General features: G+C 40.4%; 1 protein-coding gene across 1 annotated transcript in view; it reads left to right on the forward strand.

Moving 5' to 3' along the window:
* DNAJC1 (DnaJ heat shock protein family (Hsp40) member C1) overlaps positions 1-27,239 on the forward strand; it is a 329,370-nt gene that overhangs the window by 133,346 nt on the left and 168,785 nt on the right. Inside the window, exons 4-5 of the mRNA XM_030199432.1 lie at positions 7,105-7,270; positions 12,497-12,591. Coding sequence (XP_030055292.1) covers positions 7,105-7,270; positions 12,497-12,591 — 261 coding nt within the window. The remainder of the gene's footprint in view (positions 1-7,104; positions 7,271-12,496; positions 12,592-27,239) is intronic.

A 27,239-nucleotide genomic window follows, 5' to 3' on the forward strand; every position in this document is an offset into this window, starting at 1 on the left:
TTTAGTACTTCACAAAAGTAGCAATTTAATAACTATCAAAGTAGCTACTTCAGTTGTTGTATTTAAATTGATTTACATGTCAAGACTGGCAGTTTAGCAGCTGTGCTATTATTCTTGGATCTGTCAATTTACTTGAGAAAAAACCTACTACTGAGTTCTACTGACCTGCATGACAATATAGGCCCCATTCCTATTCCTGTAATTAGGCCTGCAACTAACTCAGAATATTTTTAATTAAAATATTTTGGTCAATGTGTTCCACCAAATTAGTCCTTTCAGTGCAGATTTAATTCTGGAATTGCTGTGATTAGAATATTGAAAGGGTTGAGCTCCATTTAAGATGAACAGGCTGTATGTGTATTTTCAGCTCATTTTGGAAGTAGGCTTTGCTTTTTTAAAAGTGTATATAGCTGACTGAATATGAAGTAAAACAAGCTTTTTTTTCTTTTTTTTTCTTTTTTATTTTAAATTGAACTTTTACTTTGAAGATAATTTTAAGGCTTTAACATTTGTAATGTATAGAGCTTCCTTGTAGTCTCCAATGTCATACCCAGCAGAATTTTTTTTTTTTTTTTTGGAAGGTTGCTTTTGTCTTCAGACTGTCTTTTTATATAAAGAAAAGCCATTTTCAACATTTCTGGTGGATTTTATATATTGGCAAGTTTGTGACTGAAATGTGTTTTGATAAAATGGTTTGTTGAATTTGCTGAAAATCAGTGTTCGTACAAAACTGAAGCAACTATTTGTACGACTTGCTTTATAAATGTTGTGTAATTTATCTTTAAACAATGTGCTAGAATGATGCAGAAAAGAACTTGCTAAGAAATAAACTCCCTGATTGTTTCTTCTGTTTTTGTAATTTCATTTGTTTTTAAATACAGATGATAAATGTAATGTAATGTTAGCAGGCAGGACTTGTTTCCTGATTTCACTTTTGTGGGTTACATTGTGCATTTTTTAAGGGGCTAAAGGAAGCTTGAAATGTATGCTTTCTGGTGTTAATAACATACATGTATGACCCAACTGGGAGTGCTATAACAGCAGAGCTTAGCACCTTGAGAATATATTCAAATTTTGCAGAAGTGAGATTTATTTCTGCCTGATATAAAGCAGTGATACTGCTTCTGTACCATGCAATCGTTTTTTCCTTATCCTGCTAGAGCAGTCCAGACAATTGAGTTATGCTTCCATACCAGCACTGTTCTGTAACAACATCAGTGTAGAGAGCAGTACAGCCCTGGAACGCCAGTATTTCTTTGCCTCCTGCAGATGGTGTGGGTCAACTGAGGCAGCAGAATGATTAAAGAGGGCCTGACTCCATGGGCCACAGGCTATGGGCTGTGAACCTATGGTAAGGTCCTTGGCTTTGGAGTGCTTGAAAGGATTGGTCTGTGGACCCTTATCCTGTTGGGGCTGGTGGGCTGATTCTGCTCTTCAGACCCGAGCCTCAACCTAGAGCAGCGTTCTCATCAGAAATGTATGCCAACCAGGTGTTCTCGAGTAGCTGGTTGGGAAAAGAGGGGTACTGCGCAATATTATAAGAATTACTGTTTTTAAATGCAGCCCCTGGGCAGTCAGTAAAAATCAGCTGGGTGGCATGCTCATTTAAAACGTCCTGGGGAGAACACTGCAAGGGTCTTGGCTCAGTGTTGTTGGTGTCTCGGGGGGGGGGGGGGGGGGAGAGCCTCAGCTAGTTGAGGTTGAGGGTGTTTCACCCATTCCCCCCTCCCATCCATCTGGGTTAGGGTTCTGCCTTATGGGCCTTAACTTTCCAGTTAGACATCTGCCCAGGAGCTTAGGCCAGAGGGCATAAGTATGTGCTGTGATATCAACTTTCTCATTTTTTTTTTATAGCAGGAAGGGGGTTATATGCCACGATGTGAAAGAAGAGTTAAAAAAACAAACAAAAAAAAAACTAAGTAGGGTCTCTGGCATTAGTACCTGGATGAAAGACCATTTGTAGTAGCAAATACAAAAGGACACATATTTGGATTGCTTCGGCATAGGCATTAGAAGCTTGGGAGAGCTGCCAGTCTCAGGAGCAACACTGGTTCTCTGGTAATGTGGGGAGGGGGCAAATTAAAGTAGAGCAGTAGAAATTAAATGGTGCCTATGAGAGGGAAGTAGGAGCTGGGGCCCAGGGAAGTTAATGTTCCCTCTTTTGCCCTCATGAGTACTTCTGGGGCCTGGGTATGACTTCTGATAGCTGCTGGCCACATAACGTGCCTCTGTTGTCATTATTGAGCTCTCGCTTACCTTGGCCTCAGTTGGGGGTACTTGAGTTCCCTTAGTACCCTCATAATGTTCTGAGGATGGCATCCAAGCTTTGAGCTCCTCTGTGTCCCCCTTCACATGTAGAGCAGAGGTGGAAGATTGATAGCTGTTGTTTGCAGTGAGGGTAAGGTCTCTTTGGTAGGATAGGCTCTGGGGAGCTGGAGTACCCTTTTGAGAGGAATGTGGTACCCATACCCCGTGACTTATGAGCTACCTGTGCAGTCTTACTCCATTGAGTTTATTGGACGGAGCCAGAGGGCAATTTTAAGGTTGGATCCCTGTGGTCTTCAGCAGGATCCTGGGTGGGGTCATAGGGGACTGAAGATTAGTGAAGGGAATCCATTCCTGAAGGCTCCCCTCCCCCTTTTCTCTTTAGTGGCTTGGGGTGCAGGGCATTCCTGGGATTGGATTATCATAAGCCTACTTCAAACTTTGGTAGCCTTGTTTAAGGGAGCAGGAGTCCCTTCTTAGTTGGGAACTGAGCAGATAGTGGGTTTTCTTAATGAGTGGCCCCATTCTAAGTAACCCAGAGTTAGTGAAGAGATCCTTTTCAGAGTCTTGCGAATGACCTAGTTTCCAGGAGGTGGTATAGCTCCATTCCATTCTGTTGCTTTTATACTGCTTAAATCAACCAAGAAATCAAAGTGGTTCACAGAAAGATATGCAAAAAGAAAAATAAATCCTTAATACCTATCAAACAAATAGAATTTCAATGCCTTCCTAAACTAAATAATTTGGAATCATTCAGATAGAAACAGGAATAATGTTTCAAATCTTACAAAATTGAGAAGCAAATGTACTATCATGTATTCTTTTATATCGTACATTTTTAATAGAGGGAAAACAAAGTCTTTAAAAAAAAAAAAAAGAGGTAGAGCAAACTGTTCTACCAGAAGGATAAATTAATAACATACTATGAGAAAGTGGGCAACGACCTATAAAGAATCTTATAAACTAAACAAGTCACTTTAAAATCCACCCATGCTTTCACTGGTAACCAGTTCTCTCAAAATAGGTGACATGTAATCATATTTCTTACATCCAAATATCAATCAAGCTGCAGTTCTCTGCAGTAATTGTAATCTATGCAGTAATTGTTTTATACCAGCATACAGAATACTGCAATAATCAATCTGAGAGAATTATCATTTGTACACTTGCATGAAACTGCTCTGGAAAAAAAGAACGCACTACCCTCAACTGATGTAGTTTAAAAAACACACTTTTACGTAAGGTGTTTATCCGATTTTTTTTTTTTTTTTTGTATATTCAGTTACATATCAAGCACGATACTAATACCTAGAAGATGTTTCAAACTTAGGGCTAGGTTTACTAAGCGGCGCAATGGGCGCGTTAGCATTTTTAATGCGTGTAAATGGTGTACACGCGTTAAAACGCTAACGCGCCCATAGAAATGTATAGGCGCATTAGCGTTTAACCTGCCTTAAATTTACAGGGTTGTTAAAAATAACTCACCTTAGAAAACGTACCCCTTAAGGTTTATTTATTTATTGCATTTGTATCCCACATTTTCCCACCTCTTTGCAGGCTCAATGTGGCTTACAATGTGTCGTATTAGTAGATGATAGATTGGGAGATATCAGTTAGTATTACATGGAAGGTAGCATGATCGAAAATTGAACAGGTAGATATAGGTAGAAAGTATCTCTTCTGAATCTATAGTAATAGTTTTTAGCAAATCCAGCATGTATCGGAAAAAGTAATTTCATTGTATCTGTATTACTTTAAATAATTTTCAGATACCCAATTTCATGTTTTATTTATACAGTCCTTTATCAACTTATAGTCTCCTTCAAATCCAGATATGATAGGCACTAATATAAAAATATTATTCACATAGGAAGAAATATAAAGAAGAATTCTATAAAATCCTAAAGAACTCTTTAAAATATTAAACAAAATTGGGGATAAAGGCGAACCTTGCGGAACTCCATAACTAGGTGACCTGTTTCTCAAAAAACTCTGAAACCAGCTCAAAACCACCCCAGAGACTCCAAGATCACCCAACCTACTCAACAATGCACCATGGTTCACAGTGTCAAATGCACCAGAAATATCAAATTGGAGTAAAACTGATGGTATTTTTTTGACTTAATAATAATTTTACTCTCGACACTAATGCCACTAACAAAGCTTTTGTGCTATGCATAGATCTGAAGCCATCATGCAATCACTGAAATTTATCTATATATGATATTGAGTTGCTACTAGAGAATTCAGCAATCTTGGCCATCCATGGAATACTTGCTGTAGGACGAAAATTAGAGGGAACTGTTGAATCTGCTCCCTCTGATTTAGAAATTGGTGTTAAATCTACTTCTCCTAGTTTGGATGGAAACGAACCTTCCCCAAGCAATCTACTATAATAAAACTCACCCTCAACGTTCTGAGGACACTGACGTCAGTGAAGCCAAGCCCTGACTTCAAAAAGGTTCGAAGGTTCGTGGTGGTGAAGCCACCATAATCGCTCCAGGCCCTGCCCTTGAGTGTGGAGCAATGACAGAACAACGAACGGGTTGGCAGGGAGGCGGAGGGGGGTGGGACATCGCTCCCGGCCCCGCCCTCGCGTCAAACGTCATGACGTTGGGGGCGGAGCAATGGCAGAACAACGAAGGGGTTGGCCAGGGAGGGAGGGGGTGTTGGCGACGAAAACCTTGCTAGCGCCCGTTTCATTTGCTCTGAAACAGGCCTCTTTTACTAGTGTATTAATAAAGATGGACAACCAACTTGTCACTTAGGGATATTCTTCAACAAATAAGAAGGGCAATAGTCAAACAAACAAGATTTAGTAGCTAGAGAATTCAATTTAATTAATACCTCACTCTTGAATAATTTGAAATGATGCTAATTTCCTTTCTTTGAGTCCTACTAGACCAGTGCAGAACCTACCTGGGAAGACTGGATAGTTATTTCCTTTAGTATTTATTCTCTGGTAGTTGCAGGAGATCTTCAGGTTTTTTGTTTCTGGTGGCAGTTCCAGGGAGACAGAGCTTCCCAGACAGGCTGGTTGCTGGGAACTCTTAGGCCCTCATGATCAAAAGCAAACTCTGGCGCTAGAGGCTGTTAACGCCATACTAGCGCCAGAGTTTGCAGCCGACCCATGATCAGAGCCCTCGAGCGCCTGAAACAGCGCACTCGAGGGCTCTCAGCGCAAGTAGCATGCAAATGCATGCTAAACAGGGCCTCTAGCGCAATTAGCTTGCAAATGCATGCTAATTGGCGCTTAACGCATTCATCCCCAATGATCAGCGACCAGCGCGCCAAAGATTGGGTCGCTGGCCGCAGCAAAATCAACGCCATCTCCGAGCTGGCGTTAGATTTTGCGGATCATTGGGGAGGAATGGTGAGCCCTGTCCACTGGGTGGGGCTTCATACCATGTAAGGGAATCGCTCCCTTATATGGTATGTAGCCCCGCCCAGCGCATCCCAGGATGCAATGGGCGGGGCTGGGCGCCGCCATTTTGAAGCGGCGTCGAAAGGAAGAGGAGGGAGGCATGCAGGCTGCGTCCCTCCTCCAACAAAGGTAGGGGGGCCAGGAGGGAGGGAGGAGGGTGGGGTTACGTGTTACCACGGACCACCAGGGATTTGTGGAGAACGCCGGGGGGGGGGGGGGAGTTGGGGTGGGCTGGAGGTCCGGTGGACCTCTAGGCCCCACCCCCCCCCCGTCGATGGATCACAACGATTTCTGGGGGTTTGGGGGGCTGGAGACCCACCGATCCTCCAGCCCCCCCCCCCCATCGCAGATGGGGAGGGTAGGGCAGCGTTTCTTAAGCCGGCAACCAAGTCCTTTGGGGGTTCGTGGGGGGGGGCTGGAGAACCACCCGATCTCCAGCCCTCCGTGAACATGGGGGGGGTGGTCATCGGGGGGACCGGAGGTCCACCGGACCTCCAGCCCCCCCCCCCCCCCATCGCTGGGTGGGAGGGTGGGAGTTGGTTTGGCCGGCGGCGGCCTCTTTGTTGGGGGATCGGCAGGCCACTTTGACAGTTTTGGGCTTTTGACAGCCCAGACCTGTCAAAGAAGTGCGGGAGGATTGTGCTGAGCGCATGCTCGGGCGCAATTCTGCCGCACTTCAACATGATAATCAAAGATAATAGCGCTGCTTAGATTTGCATGCATTATCTTTGATCATCAATGCAGAAAAGCCCTGCGCTGTCCCGGCGCTATTTTTAGGGCGCTGTTTGGAACAGCGCGAGGCTTTTGATCATGAGGGCCTAAGCGTTCTGTTTTTAGCATACTGCTCTGAACTATGGCACCGGTATAGTGCCTTGAGCTTCAGCTTAGCAAGGCTGTTTTTGACTGCTGAGTGAGGATGCTGTTTTAAAATTCTACATTAGTTTGTTGTTCTACTATGCTGAACTTTTTTGCTGCCCTATTATGCTTTTTTAGGTTACTCTGCTGAACTTCGTTTTAGTTCCACTATGGCATTGTTCCATGCTGCTACTCTTGGTGTGATATGATGTTAATTTGTTCACAAGATTATTAGTATATTGTGCTATAATCTTGGTCCGTTTATGGGGATTTATGTGGCTGTTTTCTGGTTGTTTTATATTGCTTTCAAGAATTGCAGATTTGCTTGGCCAATGGTTTACTGGCAAGTTTCAGAACTGTACCACTGCTTATACTGTGATATCACCGACGTTCCAGTGTTTTCTGCCTCTGTGTCTACTGGTACAGGGACATAACTCATTTCGGCCATCTCTGCTGGTCTAGCAGGATCCCAGGGAAGGAAATTTCACTTTTGTTGTACAAAGTATTAATTTCCATATGAATATCTGCTTAAGTAGTGTGTGTGTTTGTTTTTCTTGAAGATATGATGATGTTCTTACCAATGGATTACCAGATTGGCGACAGCCTGTATTCTATTACAGAAGAGTGAGAAAGTTGAGCAATGCTGAGCTAGCACTGCTCTTGTTTATTATTCTTACAGTGGGTCATTATGCTGTAGTTTGGTCAATCTACCTAGAAAAGCAACTGGTGAGTATTTTAATTAGTTTGTTTCTTTTGCTACTAACTCGCAAATGATTTAAATTTGTGTTTTTAATTGAAATTTCTATAGAAAATGGTATTAACTTGAACAATGCTTTAGCTGCATTTATGACATTTTTGTCACCATAATTTAATTTGCATCAAGTAAGAAATTACCTTTTTATGCAAGTAATTGGGCTGCTAAACGTTTTCATAAATGTATGTAAATTATTTGCATGTATGTTCTGAATTGTATGATTAATTTTGCTAACACGCTTAAATGATTTGTGATATTAGCCAGGTTTGTACAGAACATAGTTCTTCAAATGAATGCAAACTTTTTTCTTCAAACAAGAAGCAGACTCAAGATTTATACAGTGGATCACTTCACTTGTGCTGAGTTTCAGTCTTTCCTAAAAGGACAGTTTGGAACCTAAATGACCAAAATACTGGCACATACACATGTATGCACAAATTCATGTAAATGCCAATATTCTGGCTGTGTAATATGGTACATACTTGGAAGGTGGGTATATAGTAACATAGTAGATGACGGCAGAAAAGGACCTGCACGGTCCACCCAGTCTGCCCAACAAGATAAACTCATATGCGCTACTTTTTGTGTATACCCTACTTTGATTTGTACCTGTCCTCTTCAGGGCACAGACCGTATAAGTCTGCCCAGCACTATCCCCGCCTCCAAACCACCAGTCCTGCCACCCAATCTCAGCTAAGCTCCTGAGGATCCATTCCTTCTGAACAGGATGCATGGGCCCACACAACGTGTAAATATAGAATACTATAATTTACTTGTTTGTGCTTAGATCGTTTAAAAATCAGCACTTCTGTAAGTGCTTGTGCTTAGTTGTATATTTGACTACTTATGCTAGTATTTAAAGGAAAGTAAGGTACCAACCGTTAGAGTTAGTCTCTGAATAGGCAGGCGCCCCTATTTAGAATTTCCCCTGCAGAATGCTGAGGGTATCTTCACCGAGGACTCAATAAAAGTGCTGTAGGAAGATCACTACATACAAAACTCCTTTCCATTTTCTAACTTATGGATGCCCATGCACACTAGACAGACAGATACCCCTTGCTTTGGCAGTCTCATTTGTGTGAATCCATTGAGGACACTTGTTGGGAGTGAAATTGCTTACCTTACGGTTTTCTAGTAACTTAGTTTTATACTTGCCTTGTAATGGTTACACAGTCAATTTGAAACTTCTAAAAATGAAGCTAGGGTGGCAGAGTGAACAGGTTGCTGGCAGTATAGCACTCTTGTTGCTTAGCAATCAATTCCAGAGCTTCAGGATTCAAAACTGTTGTCTTATGTTGAGTCAGTATTTCCTTTGCGAAATCACATAACTCATTTTGTGTGAATATGTTTGATTTCTAGCCACAGAATGCTGGTAACAGACCATACATACAAAGACTGTCTCAAAGTGCTTGTAGTGAAGCAGACGCATGCCCTCGTATTTCTATGGTTCTTGTGTTTAATGTTGAATAAACTTTGCTCATGTTCTGCTGCATTTACGTTAGCTTTTGCCTTTCCTTTCTTTTATTAACCACCTGCGTCTTTAACATGGGAAAGGGATGCCATCTGGCCCTGAGTATTTAAAGGTTACTGACCTCTGCTCTGACATAATTCCAAACTAAAATCTTGGACTGTTCTGAACTGAAACTCTCGTTGCAATAATTTTTTTTTTTTTAATATGAAAAGCAAATTCTGTACATGGAAAATAAGAATGTTCTTAAACAGTGCAGAGAAGTGCTGAAGTTTATAATGCTGGTTTGATGTTCCATAGCAAGTACATCAAGGACAGTGATTTTTTTTTTTTTTTTAATTTGAAATGTTAAGAAATTAAGAGTTTAGGTAATCTGTTAATTTGTTTTTCTCAGCGTGCAGCAATAAAGTTTAAATACGAGTTCAAATGTAAAGCAGTACTTCTAGTTTAAAAAGTATCTTAGAAAATAAGAATTCTTTCTAGGAAATTGAAAACAAATTTTTATTTTGGAAGTTGAGAATTGAATGAGAATGGAGACTAATCGAATGCCTTTTTCTATGCTGAAAACTGATTGCTAATAGTGATACCCATGATTGAGAGGGTGGAATTCTGTGTCTAAAAACTATATCAAAAGACTTGGTTGGGAACTAATCAAAAATACAAACATGTGCAAGCTTAATATAATATTATAAAGGGGGCATCAGTGATTGGTTAAAAAAAAAAAAAGAGGGTCAAAGAAATTAACTTAGGGACAAGCCCTTTAACGAATATCCAGACCTAATTCACTCACACACCATCATGCACCCAAATGTGTTTGTAACTATAATGTGTGAAATATTTTTTCTTAGGATTTTTAAACTTTTGCAAAGCCAATTTTTTATGTAAAAGTTCACATATAAAAAAGATATAAATTTCAAATAACGTCACTGTAGATAGAAGAATTTAAATAATACTTATCTGAAGCAGTTCTGCAAACAGATGTGTTCAATAGAGCCCAATGCCAATGCTCATATTTCCAAACAATAGCACTCAGCTAATACCAATACTACTACTACTTATCATTTCTATAGCGCTACTAGACGTACGCAGCGCTGTACCAATGGCTCATATTTCCAATCACTAGCACTCAACTAACATTAGCATTTTGGAGGCTATCCCTCTTCCTGGGCTGTCATTCAGAGCAAAATAGTCCATATACAGAGGCATTCTTACAATGAACAATTCTTCCTCCAATCAATAGACACAAAAATGGGTCTTATAAAAAATTTTTATACTGAAGAATATTTTTGCATAAAAGCAAACCACATGTTCAAACCATTAAAAAAAAAAAAAAAAAAAACCTGTTCTTTACTTCTGACATGAACACAATGCATACCAAACTTTTCAAAATCCTTTAGGCTCAGGAAGGTTGCTTCAACAAAATGGCACTTAAAAAATGAAAGCTGCAGATGTAAATTAGTGTCGGAACTGTGATGACATCACTGGAGAGCGAATCTCAAAAGTCAGTAGATTTTATCATTACTTTATCAGAAGACAGTTTCTTTCTTTCACTATTTCGAAAACCAACTGATCGAAACACCCTGTTACATTTCAATTAGTTTTCATCCCCGCAAATTGCAGGAAAACATTCCAGTAGGTCATTTTTTATTTTAAGAAGGATCTGTTAACTGTTTAAGAATACAGAGCTCAGGCTCAGATTTTATTTCGATGGTTCTTAGATCGGTGTTATCCATTATTAGGAGAACCTATAAGATAGCACACCGGGCAGAACACACATATTTACTTTTGCTATCTGTGAAGTCTACTACAGAATGCATGGTTTATGTTGCCTTATTCAACGTCAGTACATAAGGTAAGATCTATTATTTAAAAATACTAGCATATTCTGCAGTTACACTCAGTATGTACTGAGTCACCTTTATTTGCTTTTAAGAGGGATATTTCAGTTCCCTCTTATCTACAACCACCTACATCTCTAAGAGATCATGTGGGTCACTATCCTTGTGGCCATTGTAGTGTTTGCTCTGCATCTTTTGAGGGGACCTCAGTGATCTTACATGGATATGTGATTGCTCTAGCCTCCTTTTCCACAAGTGTGATATATGCAATTTGGTGTTCTCACAACCTAGTATATATAGGCAAAACTCAACTGACAGATCATTCTAACTGCATACAAAGTGGAGTAGAGATTGCTCTCCTAGTGGATCATTGTTCCCAGCTTGGACATCATTTTGAGGAATTGCGCTTTGAAAATAGTTTAACCCCATGCTTGTGGTGGGGTTCTTAATTCTCTACTTCTGCCAAAAGAACGTCGGGTTTTCAATCTAGATTGTGTTCATTCTAAGGGACTAAATCACAAACTTGACTGGTTTTAAAGAATTATCCAATGAACTTTGAGCTTATGTCCCAGAAATGCCAAAGAGAGACAACGATTGAGTATTTTATATCATATTCATTGTTGGTATAATCATGACTTGCTAATGACTGTTGGGAGACTGGACGGACCATTCAGGTCTTTATCTGTCATCAATTAGTAAGTTACTAAGAGGGTCATTTTGGAAAGGGACGTCCATGTTTTGATATGGACGTCCTCGCAAAACGTCCCGATCTTGGTATGGGAAACTCGTATTTTCGAAACATATCTATACCTCTGTTTTACTGAAACCCGAGAAAGACCCCTCAGTATGCAGATATTACCATCCCATCTCTTTATTAAACATAGATGTCAAGCTGATTGCAAACATTTTGGCCCAGCATCTAACCTGGGTGCTGCCTTTTTGGTTCATACAGGTCAGTCGGGCTTTGTTCCTGGGTGACAGGTAGCTAGGAACGGTGGACTATAAGGAATATAAATATTTTTAAATAAATCATGTTAGGCGCACTCTTAATATTTAGGGGGGGGGGGTCCTGCTGTCCTGATGTAAATTGACCATGTTAGCACTGCATGCAGAGAAGGCTTTTGATAGGGTCAACTGGGTCTTCCTTTGGCATGTCTTACAGAAAGTGAGCATGGAGGATCACTTTTGTAAGTGGATTCATAAGCTTTACAAATCACCTAAGGCCTGTATTAAAATAAATGGGGGTTACATAGAAGGCTTTCACAGTTTGGTGAGCAACTAGGCAGGGTTGCCCATTGTTCCCCTTTCTTGCCTTGTCTATTGAACCTTTAGCTCAAAGTATTTGAGATATTTAAATAACATCACTGTAGGTGGAAGAATTTGAAATGTTATATTTTTATATGTGGCTTTTATATAATAATTTGGTTTTGCAAAAGTTTAAAAATCCTAAGAATTTTTTTTTCACATTATAATATGGTTACACACATTTGGGAGCACATGATGGTGTGTGAGTGAATTAGGTTTGGATGATCACTAAAGGGTTTGTCACCGAGTTAAGTCCTTTGACGTTTTTTTTTTTTTTATTTTATTAATTAATTACTGATGCCCTTTTATATTTTTGATTAGTTCCCACCCAACTCTTTTGATTCTTCTTTATAGTGGGAATTATTTAACACTCTCGTTTTTGGAATTGTAAACACTGTATACCATTACAGCAGCTATTGCTGGTCATAGATTATTTTTTACTTGTTCATGAAGAGTCATTTGCATAGATGTTGCTGAATGTTTATGTTTACATTAAATGCTGGGTAATACTATGCAGATACTTCTTAATAAGAGCCTTTAATTAGTAGTGCTTCTCCCTCCTCCCCCCCCTCCCCCTTTGTTATAAGGATGAGCTGCTAAGCAGGAAAAAAAGAGACAAAAAGAGACGAGCTGGAGGCAAAAGTGCTGAAGAAGTAAAGTGTTCTTCAGAAAAAAATGAAAGGTAAGAACACTTGTTCTATTGAATTCATTGTCCACTTCCTCCCTCACCAAAATATACACGTCATTTTTTTTCATCAGATTTTCCGAGTGCTGCTAATCTGATTTAGGAATGAAGTGTAAAAATACATAACACTTTAAAGTGACTGAGTTATGTGTCACATTTATGGCGGAAGTATGGTAGGACATACAAAGTGTGTGTATTGCATTTGGTAGATTCCTGCTTTCTATTCTATAAAGATGAATAGATTTTCATGAATGAGGTACCAAAAAAAGCTTGGGAACCAGAGAAGAATGGGTCAAAAGTATTTTTGTGGATTTTAGTTTTAGTAGCCAACAGTGCTAACAAAACTTAATGAATAGTTCTACATTTCTCTTGCTAGTGCCCTTCTTGAGAATCAGTTCAAACAACTTTTATTTTCATTACTGTTATTCTGCTCCTTGAACATAGATTTTAATGGAGTGGGGAAGTGGCCTAGTGGTTAGGATGGTGGACTTTGGTCCTGGGGAGCTGAGGAACTGAGTTCAATTCCCACTTCAGGCACAGGCAGCTCCTTGTGACTCTGGGCAAGTCACTTAACCCTCCATTGCCCCATGTAAGCCGCATTGAGCCTGCCATGAGTGGGAAAGCGCGGAGTACAAATGTAAAAAAAATAAAAAATACAGTGCACTTGTGTACATTTATTACAAATCTTACCTGCTTAATATGTATCACATTTTACTTACAAAAATGCAATAGGGGTGTGGAATCACCGATATCTAACAAAAATATAAATATTCCACAAAAGAAACTTCCTCTTACTGGATTCTTTAGATGGAAGGAAAAGCCTCAAAAAGCTCTGAATCACAAGATTTTAAGAGCTATGTACATCATCTCGTGGATTGTATCTTTATCTCTGTCAAAAAACCTTCCATGAAAATCTTATCCTGTCTGACTTCAAGTCTCAATATAACAATTGAATTTTCTTAGAGGACAATGCACTTATCAAGCAGTATCAAGAACCGCTTCATTCACGATCCCTTTAGGACCAACGGTGGCTAGTGTTTTGTATTACTGCTTCAGAGTCCAGTTCACTGGGGTTTACAAGACAGCGCTTCACTCTTATTGCTGTCGGTACCGCAACTCCAGTTGAAAATTAAGCCAGTGTTGGGCAGACTTCTGCAGTCTGTGCCACTTGAATTTTCTGCTTTCAGGCAGGAGGTGGGTGGGTTCTTGCCAGGAACTGTGGTGAAAGGACAACTCCAGGTTGTTTTTGAAAGGAAGGAAATAAAAACAAATAAAACAAGAGCTCAATGAAAAACCTGTTCCAGTTTCAGAAAGCCCTCTGGCTTGGGCTCTGACCTGGAAATAGGAGTGCTCCATCTCACCTTTCTTAGCAGTGAGTCAGCTTATTGGTTAAAGCATTCTGGTTAGAAACCATAGAAGCCCAGTTCAATTAAATGGCCCCTATGGTGCAGGGTAGGGCCGTAGCTGTTTAGCCCTTCACATACAAACTTAAAGTGGATCCTCTGGGGCCAGATTGGTCTTTGCAGGTTGAAACAAAGTCTGGTGCATATGTTTATATTGGTTGGCTATGGCCTCTGTCACCATTTTAGGATATTGAGTGGTGATCTGTGAAAATAAATTTGTGCCTCATGGGATTATCTCCTCAGGAAGAAGTATACCATAGGTCCCCCACTAATGAGCTAGCTTATTGAGAAGCTCAGTTGGACACTTGGTTAGTGTGGCAGATGGAACAAGGATACTACCTCAAGAGGATTATTTATTTACAACAATTGTATCCCACATTTTCCCACCCATTTGCAGGCTCAATATGGCTTACATATTTCCGTAATGGTGATTACCAGTTCCGGAGAAAAAGAAATACATAGTTAAGGTAAAGGAGACTGGAGTGGAGGAGTAGCCTAGTTGTTAGAGTGGTGGACTTTGGTCCTGGGGAACTGGGTTTGATTCCCACTGCAGGCAAAGGCAGCTCCTTGTGACTCTGGGCAAGTCACTTAACCCTCCATTGCCCCAGGTACAAATAAGTACCTGTATATAATATGTAAGCCGCATTGAACCTGCTATGAGTGGGAAAGCGCGGGGTGCAAATGTAAGAAAAAAAAAAGAATGGGGTAGGTATTCAGGAAGGAAAGTTCATCTTATAATAAAAATAATACCTCAATATGGTGATGATTGGAAAGAGAGGAGTTGTAACCATTATTTCCAAAAGCTCTGATCTCTAGGTAGCAGTAGATTGGATCATGGGAGATGGTATTTGTTCATCTCTACATAGGGCTTTGCAGTGCTTGGAAGGTGACTGTTGTAAGAGATGCTAAGAACGAACTCAACTGTAAAACACCGTGGGAGCAGTACTCGTTAATGACGTCAATGGAGTATTGCTGCCACGGCGCTTTACAGTTGAGTTCTTCGTTCTTCTGTTTTAAGGAAGTCTTATAGCCATATTTCTCTTGGTTCATTACTCAGTGACAACACAAGAGATTAGTTTGATGCCGAAACATGGCCGTGTCGGGTCGTTATCTAATTGTCAATTAAGATTTCCAGATTTCCTCTTCAACTCGTCCTCACTTTTTGTCTGATGCTAGTATTAGCACATGGGCTGAACTTCAACAAATAGAAAAATGCCTATTTTATGGCCTTGATAGAAATGGGTTTAGAAAAGGGAAAGACCTGCATTAGAACTCACTAAACCCATTTACTAGTGCAGCTTATAAAAGGCCTCTTAGTTTATAACGTTTTTGATTTTTCTAAAATTTTTCATTTGAATTATATTTTATGATCATCGCATCTCTCTGCTTTTGTGTGAAGTGTGCTAGGTAACTGTAGGACTGGTAGGGTTGCTATTTTTGTTTGGGTTTAATAATTCAACATCTCTTAAACTTAGTTTGTTGATCCTTTTACAATCCAAAGATATTTCGCTTATGAAGGTTTTGCTATAACTCTTTATTTTTACTAAATTGTGAACGTTTATTTTAATTTCTGAATTTTTAAAAAATGCTTTCTAGGGCAAAATCACAAGTTTAGATATTGTATAAATTTTGGACAATAAGGATCTGGGTTTTCTAACCCATTATAAACCATAAAGTTGTATTTCTCTGTTTGTTACCCTCCTCTCACCTACCAACACCCATCCTGTTAGAATATCAATGAAATGCTTTGATGTCCCCATGCATATCCCCACCCTCCCACTCTGTCAGACTGTCAAAGTAATGCTTTGATGTTTCTCTTATATATACTATCTGCTACCACATTTGCTTATTTCCGATCTGATGAAGACGGGCAACCTTCGAAAGCTAATCAAAAAATGTATTAAGTTGTGTCCAATAAAAAAAGGTGGTATCTTATTTTCTTTTCCATGTTTTATTTTGTTTGATTTCTATTGATAACCTTTAAGAGTGGACTAACACGGCTACCACACCTCTCTATTTAAAATAGCTGAAATCTACTTCCAAACCTGCGTGGTAATGAAGCTTTCTCTAAACTTTTTCCAATATCCCTCTTGCTTTGTACCTAATGTTCATTATACCTAGGTTTCTGTAATTACTAAAGTATCTGCATTATTGCAGTATGACTTCTTACTTATGAAGGATATTAGTGATATTCATCACTAGTAAAAACCATCAGTGTGACATAATTTAAATATTTTCTATTTTTTTTGTTACTTTTTGAATAGTTGTTATGCAAAACATTTGTTCTGTTTATTCAACCCAAAACTATCTCTCAACTGCATTGTAATGGATGGTGGGGAAGCTGTCATTTCAAGGGAGGGGGAGTGGCGGTGACCTCGAATGGGGCTGGGGCTGCGGAAAGCTCTTTCAATGTAGGGGGAGGGGGGAGCGGGCAGCGACCTCGGGCGGGGCGGGGGCGAAAGCTGTCCATAAAGGATATCCATCGGCAGTCGTCTTTTTTTTGTTTGTTTTTTTTACGTCCTTGGCATGTGCAGAGCAGCCAGCCAGTGGCGTAGCAAGGGCGGGGCGGTGGGGGTGCTCCGCTCCTGCTGCTCCGCCTTTAAAACTTTTTTTTTCGAAGCGCCAGAGAGTGGCAGGCAGCGCGCCTCGCGTCTGCCCTGCTAGTAAAGAAGATCTCGCTGACGTCGTCGCCCTTCCCACATTGAGTCCCGCCCCCCCTCTGAGGCAACTTCCTAGTACCGCGAGGGCGTGCGGGACTCAGTGTGGGAAGGACGACGACGTCAGCGAGATCTTCTTTACTAGCAGGGCAGACGCGAGGCGCGCTGCCTGCCACTCTCCGGCGCTTCGAAAAAAACAGCTGGGGGGGGTGGGGGCGCTCAGAGGGGTGCTTAAAGGGGATTAGGGAGGGTGGGAGAGCATCAAGGAGGGGAGAAGGGGATTGGGGGAGGGTGGGGGCGCTCAGAGGAGTGCTTAAAGGGGATTAGGGAGGGTGGGAGAGCATCAAGGAGGGGAGAAGGGGATTGGGGATGGGTGGTGGACCTCAGAGGGGTTCTTAAAGGGGATTAGGGAGGGTGGGGGAGCTCAGAGAGGGGAGAAGGGGATTGGGGAAGGGTGGGGGAGCTCAGAGGGGAGCTTAAAGGGGGTTAGGGAGGGTGGGGGAGCTCACAGAGGGGGAGAAGGGGATTGGGGAAGGGTGGGGGAGCTCAGAAGGGTGCTTAAAGGGGATTAGGGAGGGTGGGGAGCTCAGAAAGGGGAGAAGGGGATTGGGGAGGGGTGGGGGAGCTCAGAGGGGTGCTTAAAGGGGATTAGGGAGGGTGGGAGAGCATCAAGGAGGGGATTGGGAGGGGTGCTTAAAGGGGATTAGGGAGGGTGGGGGAGCTCAGATGGGTGCTCAGGGAGGGGAGAAGGGGATTGGGGAGGGTGGGGGTGCTCAGATGGAAGAAGGGGTCTGAAGCTGGAACTGGGGTCTGACAAGGTGGCAGGAGGGAAAATGGGTCCATGCCTGGGGCAGGTGGGAGAATGGGTCTGGGGCTGAAAGGGGGGGATGCAAGGCATGTGGTGGATGAAGGGGACTGGAACTGGGGGCTGAAAAGAGGGGGCAGAGAGAGAGGGGACAGATCCTGGATGGAAGGGGGGCACGTGAGGGAGGGCAGACCCTGGACGGATGGGAGAAGGAGGGCAGACGGATTGAAGGGGCAGAGAGAAAGGGCAGATGGTGGGTGGAAGGGGAGAGAGAAAGAGGGCAGACTGGGGCAAATGGTGGATGGAAGGGGCAGAGAGAAAGGGCAGATGTTGATGGAAGGGGGAGAGAGAGATGGCAGACTGGGGCAGATGGTGCATGGAAGGGGCAGAAGTGGATGGAAGGGAGAGAGGGCAGACAGTGGATGGAAGGGGCAGAGAGAGAGGGCAGACACTGGATGGCAGAGAGAGAGCGAAGACAGATACTGGATAGAAGGAAGACAGTGAAAAGATGAGGAAAGCAGAAACCAGAGACAACGAACTGTAAATATATTTTTTTATTTTTTTGCTTTAGGATAAAGTAGTATTGTAGCTGTGTTAATAAATGTTTATAATAGAACATGTAAATAAGGTAATCTTTTTATTGGACTAATTTTAATACATTTTACTTTCGGAGAACAAAACCCCCTTCCTCAGGTCAGGATAGGACACTGTAACAGTACTATACTGAATTGACCTGAGGAAGGAGGTTTTGGCCTCTGAAAGCTAAATGTATTAGTCCAATAAAATGATATTATTTTTGTTTTATTTCTATTTGTTAATTTGTAAAGTGGTGATTGGTATTTGTTAGTTTTTTCAAATTTACATCTGCTGTCTTTATATTTTGCACAGTACTAGAGGACATTTTCTGTTTCTGTGGTGTTGCATTGTATGCAGAGTCTGGCATCGGGGGTTCAGTTTAATTTTTGTCAAAATAGAAAGTTTGATTACTTATTCTATAGTGGATTAGGGTGTATCTATTTGTGAAAAAGACATGGCTTTCGGTTGGCATTGACTGTGCAGGATCGATGATCTGTACTAATCTGTCTGTTTTCGTTTTACAATAGGTGAATTGATGTTCTAGTGCTCACTGTAGTGTTTAAGATGCTTTCCTTTTCCTTGTGTGACTCGTACAAATGACTGCTTATGGTATGGTAGAATTGCTCTATAGGTCCTGAGTGTTTTGTATTCTCGGTATGCCTAGTACTGGATTTCGGGGGGGGGGGGTGTTAAAAAATGACCGGCCCCGGGTGTCAACTACCCTAGCTACGCCACTGCAGCCAGCATAACGCTTGGCTGCTCTGTGCATGCTCCACCGGCCGATTCTCCAACTGTTTTACGAGGGATTAGAGAATGCAAGTGTGCTGCAACGAGCAGCTCATTTGCATTCCCTTTCTATTTGCTATGGAATCGTTAAGGGGAGGGCTCTTTATGTGGGGTTAGTGCATCTGCTCCTCAGTATTCAGCTCTTGCTGTGTACAGTTGAAATTGATCAGGTCATGCATGCATATGAACTGCATTACCCAACCCTCTTAGGTAATGTAATATACAATGACCTCCAGGGTCTGTGTTAAAATTAGAAGTTACAAGAACGTATGGACAAGCTGTTAAGACCAGATAAAAAATGACCTTGAATAGAAAATGTGTGCCTAACCTGTGCTTCAGTAATAGCCATCATTCTAAGCACTGCAAGATTAGATATACTTCTGGAAATGAAAGTGGTAGTTGAAAAAAAAAATAAATTGTAGCACTTCTGTTTTGAGGCAAGTTAGAGGAAGTGTGCCATTTGGAACACTCTGAAAGATACTTTCGTTTCTCTATTGATTCAGAGAGAGAAATAATGGGTTTAAATAGTTAACACAGCGGGCCATAAGCTAGATCAATGCGGGATGAAGATCAGACTTTTCTGCCCGTCTGCTCTTTTGATGATGACAGTGAGTAGTGCTGTGATGAGCTACAAATATGAATTTTTGTGTGTGACTATGCTTGTCAGTCTCTCAAATGTAGTTGTCTTAAACTTGTAAGCAATTTAGTGATGGTTATCTTTTTAATTATAATTGACATTTTTTTTTTTTGTAACTTTCTATCACAAAGTGAAGATAAGATGATTGAGAATGTGATTTGATACTTTGGTTTAAAGCTTATGAACAGTACTTGAACTGCTTAAGATGTTACTACTTGTACATGTAAGTAATACCACTTATAAGCATCAGATTTTAGAACACCACAGAGATGAACAAAATGTTTCCACCTTCTTCCAGCAGTCCTCCAAATAAGATATTAACTGAGAGTAATGTACAACTTGACAGGTATTAATGTTAGGGAAATTTTATGGGATTTCCTTTTTAAAATATGGAATACTAGTAAAAAAGGCCCGTTTCTGTCAGAAATGAAACGGGTGCTAGCAAGGTTTTCCTCGGAGTGTGTATGTTTGAGCGAGCGTGTGTGAGAGTGACTGTGTGAGAGAGAGAGAGAGAGAGAGTGTGTGTGTGACAGAGAGAGATTGAGACTGGGTGTGAGAATGAGAGTGTGTGCCAGGGTCCCCCCTCCATCCCTCCTCTCCCCTGCCCCCCCCTGCAGCCACCCATGTCCAGCGACTGTACTCTCTACTACTACTACTACTACTACTACTACTTAACATTTCTAAAGTGCTACTAGGGTTACGCAGCGCTATACAATTTAACATAGAGGGACAGTCCCTGCTCAAAGAGCTTACAATCTAAAAGACAAGTGAACAGTAAGTCTGATAGGGGCAGTCAAATTGGGGCAGTCTGGATTTCCTGAACGGTAAGAGTTAGGTGCCGAACGCAGCATTGAAGAGGTGGGCTTTAAGCAAAGACTTAAAAGGGGCAGGGAGGGGGCTTGGCGTAAGGCCTCAGGAAGGTTGTTCCAAGCATAGGGTGAGGCGAGGTAGAATGAGCGGAGCCTGGAGTTGGCGGTGGTGGAGAAGGGTAGTGAGAGGAGGGATTTGTCCTGTGAACGGAGGTTTTGGGCGGGAACATAAGGGGAGATGAGGGTAGAGAGGTAGTGAGGGGCAGCAGACTGAGTGCATTTGTAGGTAAGAAGGAGAAGCTTGAATTGAATGCGGTATCTGATTGGAAGCCAGTGAAGTGACCTGAGGAGAGGGGTGATATGAGTATATCGGTTCTGGCGGAATATAAGACGTGCAGCAGAGTTCTGAACAGATTGAAGGGAGGATAGATGGCTAAGTGGGAGGCCGCTGAGCCCCCCCTCCAGCCACCCATGTCCAACGACCCTGCTCTCTCACCTGCCCCTCCTTCATCCACCCAGGTTGTGTGACCAATTCTTCGGGGCAGGCAGGAAAGATCCCCGGTCCTGCCTGCCCGCTACTGAGACGCTCCCCCGCTGCCGGATCGCTGTTCAAAATGGCCACCGAGGCTTCCAATGCAGACTCTCGAGACTTCTGCTGAAGTCTTGGAGGCTGCCCTTGTAAGTATCGGCAGCCATTTTGAATCAAAAGACTCGACACAAACGTGTTTCGGCATACTTAAAAAGGTTTATCGTTCGTACCGACTACTGGTTACAATGCATTTCAGACGAGAGTTGACCTTTTTAAATTCAATCGCAAACTACAAATCATACATGCCTCCAAAGCTGAGGGCCCATACCAAGAAATCTCCGTGGTCAAGAAACCATCCACTTGGATTCCTCCTGGCCCTGTCCATCTGTTAATTACCGCATTCCAATCATGTGTAGAAAAAGATTTGAGTAAAATTGAGAAAAATAAAAAACCAAGGTACTATAACGTCACCACATAGGAACGCAATGCCATAAAAGAATTGGCCCATAACACAGAAATTGTGGTTAAATCCGCAGACAAAGGCGGAGGAATAGTCATTATGGATCGCACCAACTATGTGGAAGAGGTAAACAGGCAACTAGCAGACAGAGAATTCTATATACCCTTAGAAAAGGATCCAACAGATGAAATCAAAAAAGATATCACCGAGCTTGTTGACATTGCCTCAAAAATGGGTTTCCAAACAAACAAAACCTATTTCTACAGGTCATTCAACCGGTCATTCCAACAATTTACATACTTTCGAAAATTCATAAATCACTTGTAAATCCACCTGGCCGACCCATCATTTCAGAAAATGGTTCTATTTTAGAACCCTTATCAATATTAGTTGATTTTTTTTCTTACGTCCTTTTGTACCATTAATTCCATCAGATGTGCAAGACACCACTCATATGATCAACATTTTACAGGACTATGATGGTCCACTCAAAGATACCATCATGGTCACTATGGATAACGAATCTTTATATACTAACATTCCACAGCTAAAGGCCGTTCATATCATAAAGGAAATCTTAGAGGAAAGAAACACCCATAAGCGGATACCGAATCATCTGATTCTTACTTGTGCAACCATTGCGCTCACAAAGAACTATTTTGGATTTGAAAATACATATTACCAACAGGTAAAAGGCACCGCCATGGGCGCAAATATGGTCCCGGATTTGGCAAATTTATACGTAGGAAACTTCAAAAAAGAACATCTTTCTTCTCACCCTTTCTCTCAACATATCAAAATATATCGGAGATACATAGATGATGTCTTTATTCTTTGGCAAGGTGATATCAAAACACTTACATCCTTTCATCAGTGGTTAAATGGCAGAAACCCCAACCTGAGATTCACCATTGAATGGCGCTGAGGAAATCCATTTCCTAGATCTCCTGATCACTAAAAACCAATATTTCTTTAAAACAAACATCTACAGGAAACCGACCGACCGTAATACCCTCTTACACTACACCAGTTACCATAATCCAAAGCTTAAAAGCAATATTCCATTGAGTCAATTCTTACGTCTACGCCGTTTATGTTCGGACTATGATGACTTCCATTACCAAGCAAAAATAATGAGCAACAGATTTTCAATGAGAGGTTATCCACACAAACACATTTCAGAAGGATTCAATAGAGCACTACAGAATGATCGGTGTGATTTACTGCAATCAACTCGAACCAAGAAGTCACCAGATGTGATCTGCACCCTCAAATATTCTTTTTTGGCCAAACACATCTCGAGATCCATCCGAAAGCATTGGCATATCCTGGAAGGTTTAGAATGTTTCAAAAACAAAGATCCGGTGGTCGCGTATTCTCGCAACAAGAATCTTAAGGAACATTTGGTACCGTCCACATTACCTGATATAACAACAAAATCTCCATTTTTGGGACATCACAAATGCGGACGATGTGTGTGCACTCACTGTTTAGAAACAACAATTTTTACACATCCAATAACTAAAAAATCCTATAATCTATTACATAGCTCAGACTGCACTACGTCATCTGTAATTTACATTATTTTATGTCCATGCAACATGTTGTACGTGGGAAAAACCACAAGGGCAATTAAAACAAGAATCATCGAACACAGAAGCTGTATTAAAAGAAAAGTAGAATCTGCTCCTCTCGTAAATCACTGGTATTCAGCGAATCATTCGATTTCAGATATCAAATCCCTTGTTTTTAGAATTATCAACAAAAAATGGAGGGGTGGCGACTTAGTCAGTTACTGCGGGAGGAACAAAGGTTGATTTTTGATTTGCAGACCTTGATTCCTAAAGGCCTAAACAGTGAGATTGACTTCCGTCCTTTTCTCTAAGAACTAATATCTCATATTTAGTTACACCAGATAACCACAGTGTATACATTTTTCAATTCAAACGTTATGCTTTCAAACAGTTTCAAACACTTTTTTTCACAATAAGTTTGTACATTAAGAATTAAATCTTCGAATACACATTTAACATTTTTTTCCAGTGTTTTTAAATATCCTGGTATCTATATAATCATTTGAGATCAAACATGAGTTTATACACTACCGCTCTCCCAACTTTTATTTATCACTTTGTTTCATTTTTTCAATATTTTTTTAAATTTATTTTTATTTCTGTTTTTTCAATAATTTCAAATTATTTTTGTTAAAATTCATCTCACCGTCAACACGTTGACTGAGACAATATACCCAACATGGTATACCTAAAACGAATCCTTGAGGCATATAATATTTTTACACCTTTACATTTTTATTTTTTCTCATTATTTTTTTTTTTTTTGCATTTTTATTTATTTTTTACTTTGTCATTATTTGTTCACTTTATAAAATTTCCGCTGCCGTTGCACTTCTTCATTTTTTCATTTTTATTTTTCTAATATACATTTGTCTATATAATTTTTTCATTTTTTTGTAATTTTTTAATCATTTTTTAATTATTTTTAATTATTTTTTTATATATATATTTTCCCATACATTCATACTTTTATTTTTTATTTTAGATTTTTATTTCATTTTTTCATTTCAATTTTTATTGGTTATCAATTCATCCAGCTCCATGTTTTCACCTTTCTCCCCTTCCACCTTAGTTTTCCTCCTTCCTAATCCTCCCTATCACACACCCCCTCCTCCCCCTGCCCCCCCCACACACACTATCACACAACCCCCCTCCCCACCCCCCTTCCCCACCTTTTTGCATTTTCCTCTTGATTTCTTTTTCCTTTCCTCCTTCTCCAGTCCCTTCTTCCCTTCCCTCCCCCTTCCTCTTGCCCTCCCTTTTTTTCCATACCCTGACTTTTCCCTGTTCTGTATCGTCTGTCAGTACTTTAATCTATTTATTTAATTATTTAAATATCCATTCTCTCTTTCCCACGAAGCATTGCACTGTCATCCGTGCTTTATATTTACGTCACAATTGCATTCGTGTTATTCGATCCATAAACACCTCCTCTTTTTCTATAAAAATATATATAGGAATACTTTACATCGCAAATTTCAACTTAAAGCCCATATTTATATTCCGATTGTAATTTCTTATTTTATTTCCATTTTTATTTTTTCTTTCAGTTTTATTTTCTTCCATACGTCAGTTCCTTAAAATTTGGCGCCTTTTCAACTTTTTAAGGGACTGCCTGTCAATACATACCCCTTTGGCAAACGCCAAAATTTTGTCCATCGCTTACTGAGTTTTCTCGCGAAGGCCTTTTTAAAGGTATGGTTTTAATTTATAAGCCAATATTACAATCCACGAACAAACCAGCATCTCCGATACAATTTCCCCGCAGTCGCGTGGCCAGTATATTTTAAGAGCAACATTCATTGTAGACGTCTCCTTTCAGTTTTTTGGCTGAGTTTTTATATTTCATAAATATCTTTATCCAAATTGATAACCCTTTATGTGCAAGCAGGCTTTTTATTCACTAGCAATTATCACTATTGACAAATGCATTAGCACTCCCGATAGACTTGCTCTGTAGTCGCGCAGATAGTATATTTCAAGAGTACCATTTATTGTAGATGTCCTTTTTTCTTAGTTTTCACATCTTGGTCAAAAATGACAAACTATTTTTGACCCAGCAAGTGGTTGATTCATCAGCAAGTGTCATCATCTACACAAGCATTTGTGTTTTTGATAGTCTTTCTCTGTAGTCGCATGAACAGTATAATTTAAGAGAAATGTACATCGAAGACGCTCCTCTTTATATATATATATATATATATATATATATATATATATATATATATTGGTTAAAACCGAAAACTCTGTAGACTCATTGTTTAAACGTTTATATTGTTGTAGACCAATGTTATTCATTATTTCATTACATCCTATGCATCAGATGTTCTCCATTAATTGAGGTTAGTACCTTCTTCAGTATAGTTCAAAGCAGTTTTTTTTACACCTCATGTACCATGACCTCTCAAGTCATTCACAGACAATGCATTCACACCATTTGGATGAAGATCGTTTCCCCCCTCCCCCTTCTCTCCCCCACCTCCTTCCCTTGTTCATTTCTACTCTCTATCTATATATTTCTTTGTCTTTTTTCTTTTTTTCTTTTCGATTATAGTTTTTTTTTTTCCTTTTTTAATCATTTTTCTCATGAAAAAATTTTCATTATCGCTAGTCAGTACCATCACTAATCACACACTATTCATTCAGCATGTTTCTGATAAAGTAAAGCTTAGGTGATCTTTCAGATTGATTACCGATTCATTTCTCACTTTTTTTTTTATATATATGAAGCATATAAGGCAAGTGTGTGTCTATAATATCCTCAACCATTGGTTTTATTATGTTTTTATATTTGTCCATAATTTGTCCATGATTGTTTTTTGATTTATATACATTTTTACTCATGAATACAAATATTGCTATGCAAGATAGGTATGTATATCCTTTGTCATATATTTTTTTATATATTTCTTATGGATTTAAAAGAAGTAAGTGTCTTTATGGTATATACAAGGCATATTTTTAATTCTATGATATCACTTGTTTCACCTTATTCAAGATGTTTTGCATAAAGCAACTAATTTTATTATCTTTTTACTTTAATTTTCCAACATACGATGACATTATTATTATATATATCTGTATATGTAAGGGTAATTGTCTCTTTTTCATTTTATTCACATTTTTTGAAAACATATACATTTTTTTTTTTAATTTATTAAATTTGGACTTCCGGTGACGTCATGACCGCGAGGGGTTGAAGGAAAAAGATCTCTCCGGCTTCAATCCCCCCTCCGCATGACCAGCTCACAAACCGCGATCTAAAAACGAAATTCGCCGCAGCCTGAAACGCTAGAGAGGCCGGCAACGTACATTTTAAATTAATTGGCGGCGTGATGGCAGCGAAAAATATACATAAAGATAAGCTCCGTGGTAGAGGAGCAGAAGACAAGATGGCGCGGCCCGCAAGCCCGCCGGGCCCGACAGTGTCATCGGCCTGGATCGCCGAAATAACTTCAGAAATGTCCTCAGTGTTAGAAGATATGTTGGATCGCCGGCTCTCCCCCATAAATACTAACCTGGAAAATGTAAAAGAACAGCTCACAGATCTTTCTCGGGATTGTGCAGGCTTTCAAGCACGTGTGAGTGAAATTGAGGATAGAGTAACGGAGGTGGAGACAATACAAGATATAACTCAAAAAAAGCTGCAGGCGATGGAGGAAAAGATTGAGGACTTAGAAAACAGGTCCAGGAGAAATAATATCCGAGTGGTGGGCCTGCCAGAAGCGTTACCCGAACGGGGCTTGGAGGTTTTTTTGGCACGCTGGTTTGCCAGTGAACTACAATTCCCAGAAGCCTCGGGGCCAATACAGATAGAACGGGCTCACCGCATCGGGATGAAAATGACTGGCACCAATAAACCAAGAGTGGTAATTCTAAGATTTTTGAACTATGCGCAAAAACAAGAAGTGATGAAGCTGCTGAGAGCTGGAAAAGCATTGGAGTATGAAGGAATCCCAGTAAGATGTTTCCAAGATTATTCAGCAGGGGTAGCAACACGGAGGAGACAGTTTTCGGAGGTTTGCTCAACGCTATTCCAAAAGAAAATAAGATTTGCACTACAATACCCTGCCAAACTGCGGGTCACGCATAACGGTATTACTAAGACATATGAGACGGCAGGGGCGGCTAAAGAATTTCTACAACAGCTGGGAACAATATCTTCAGATGCAAGTTGAACAGCATAGAAAAGAGAACACTCTGAGAACACTGAGTAATGTTATACGGAGAGGTCAGCAGAGACCTGACTGGTCAATATATGACAATACAGTAATCTCCCAGCCAAGAACAAAGATGGACCACTTATAGTAGCAGAAGGCTTGGCAAGATGGCTGCAGTTGGAAAGTTAAGGTTCTATGGTTTGTGAGTTAGACTTGAGTGTTGAGCCTTTTTTTTTTTTTTTTTTTATC

Source organism: Microcaecilia unicolor, chromosome 1 (genome assembly GCF_901765095.1).
Source record: "Microcaecilia unicolor chromosome 1, aMicUni1.1, whole genome shotgun sequence".
NCBI classification, from domain to species: domain Eukaryota; kingdom Metazoa; phylum Chordata; class Amphibia; order Gymnophiona; family Siphonopidae; genus Microcaecilia; species Microcaecilia unicolor.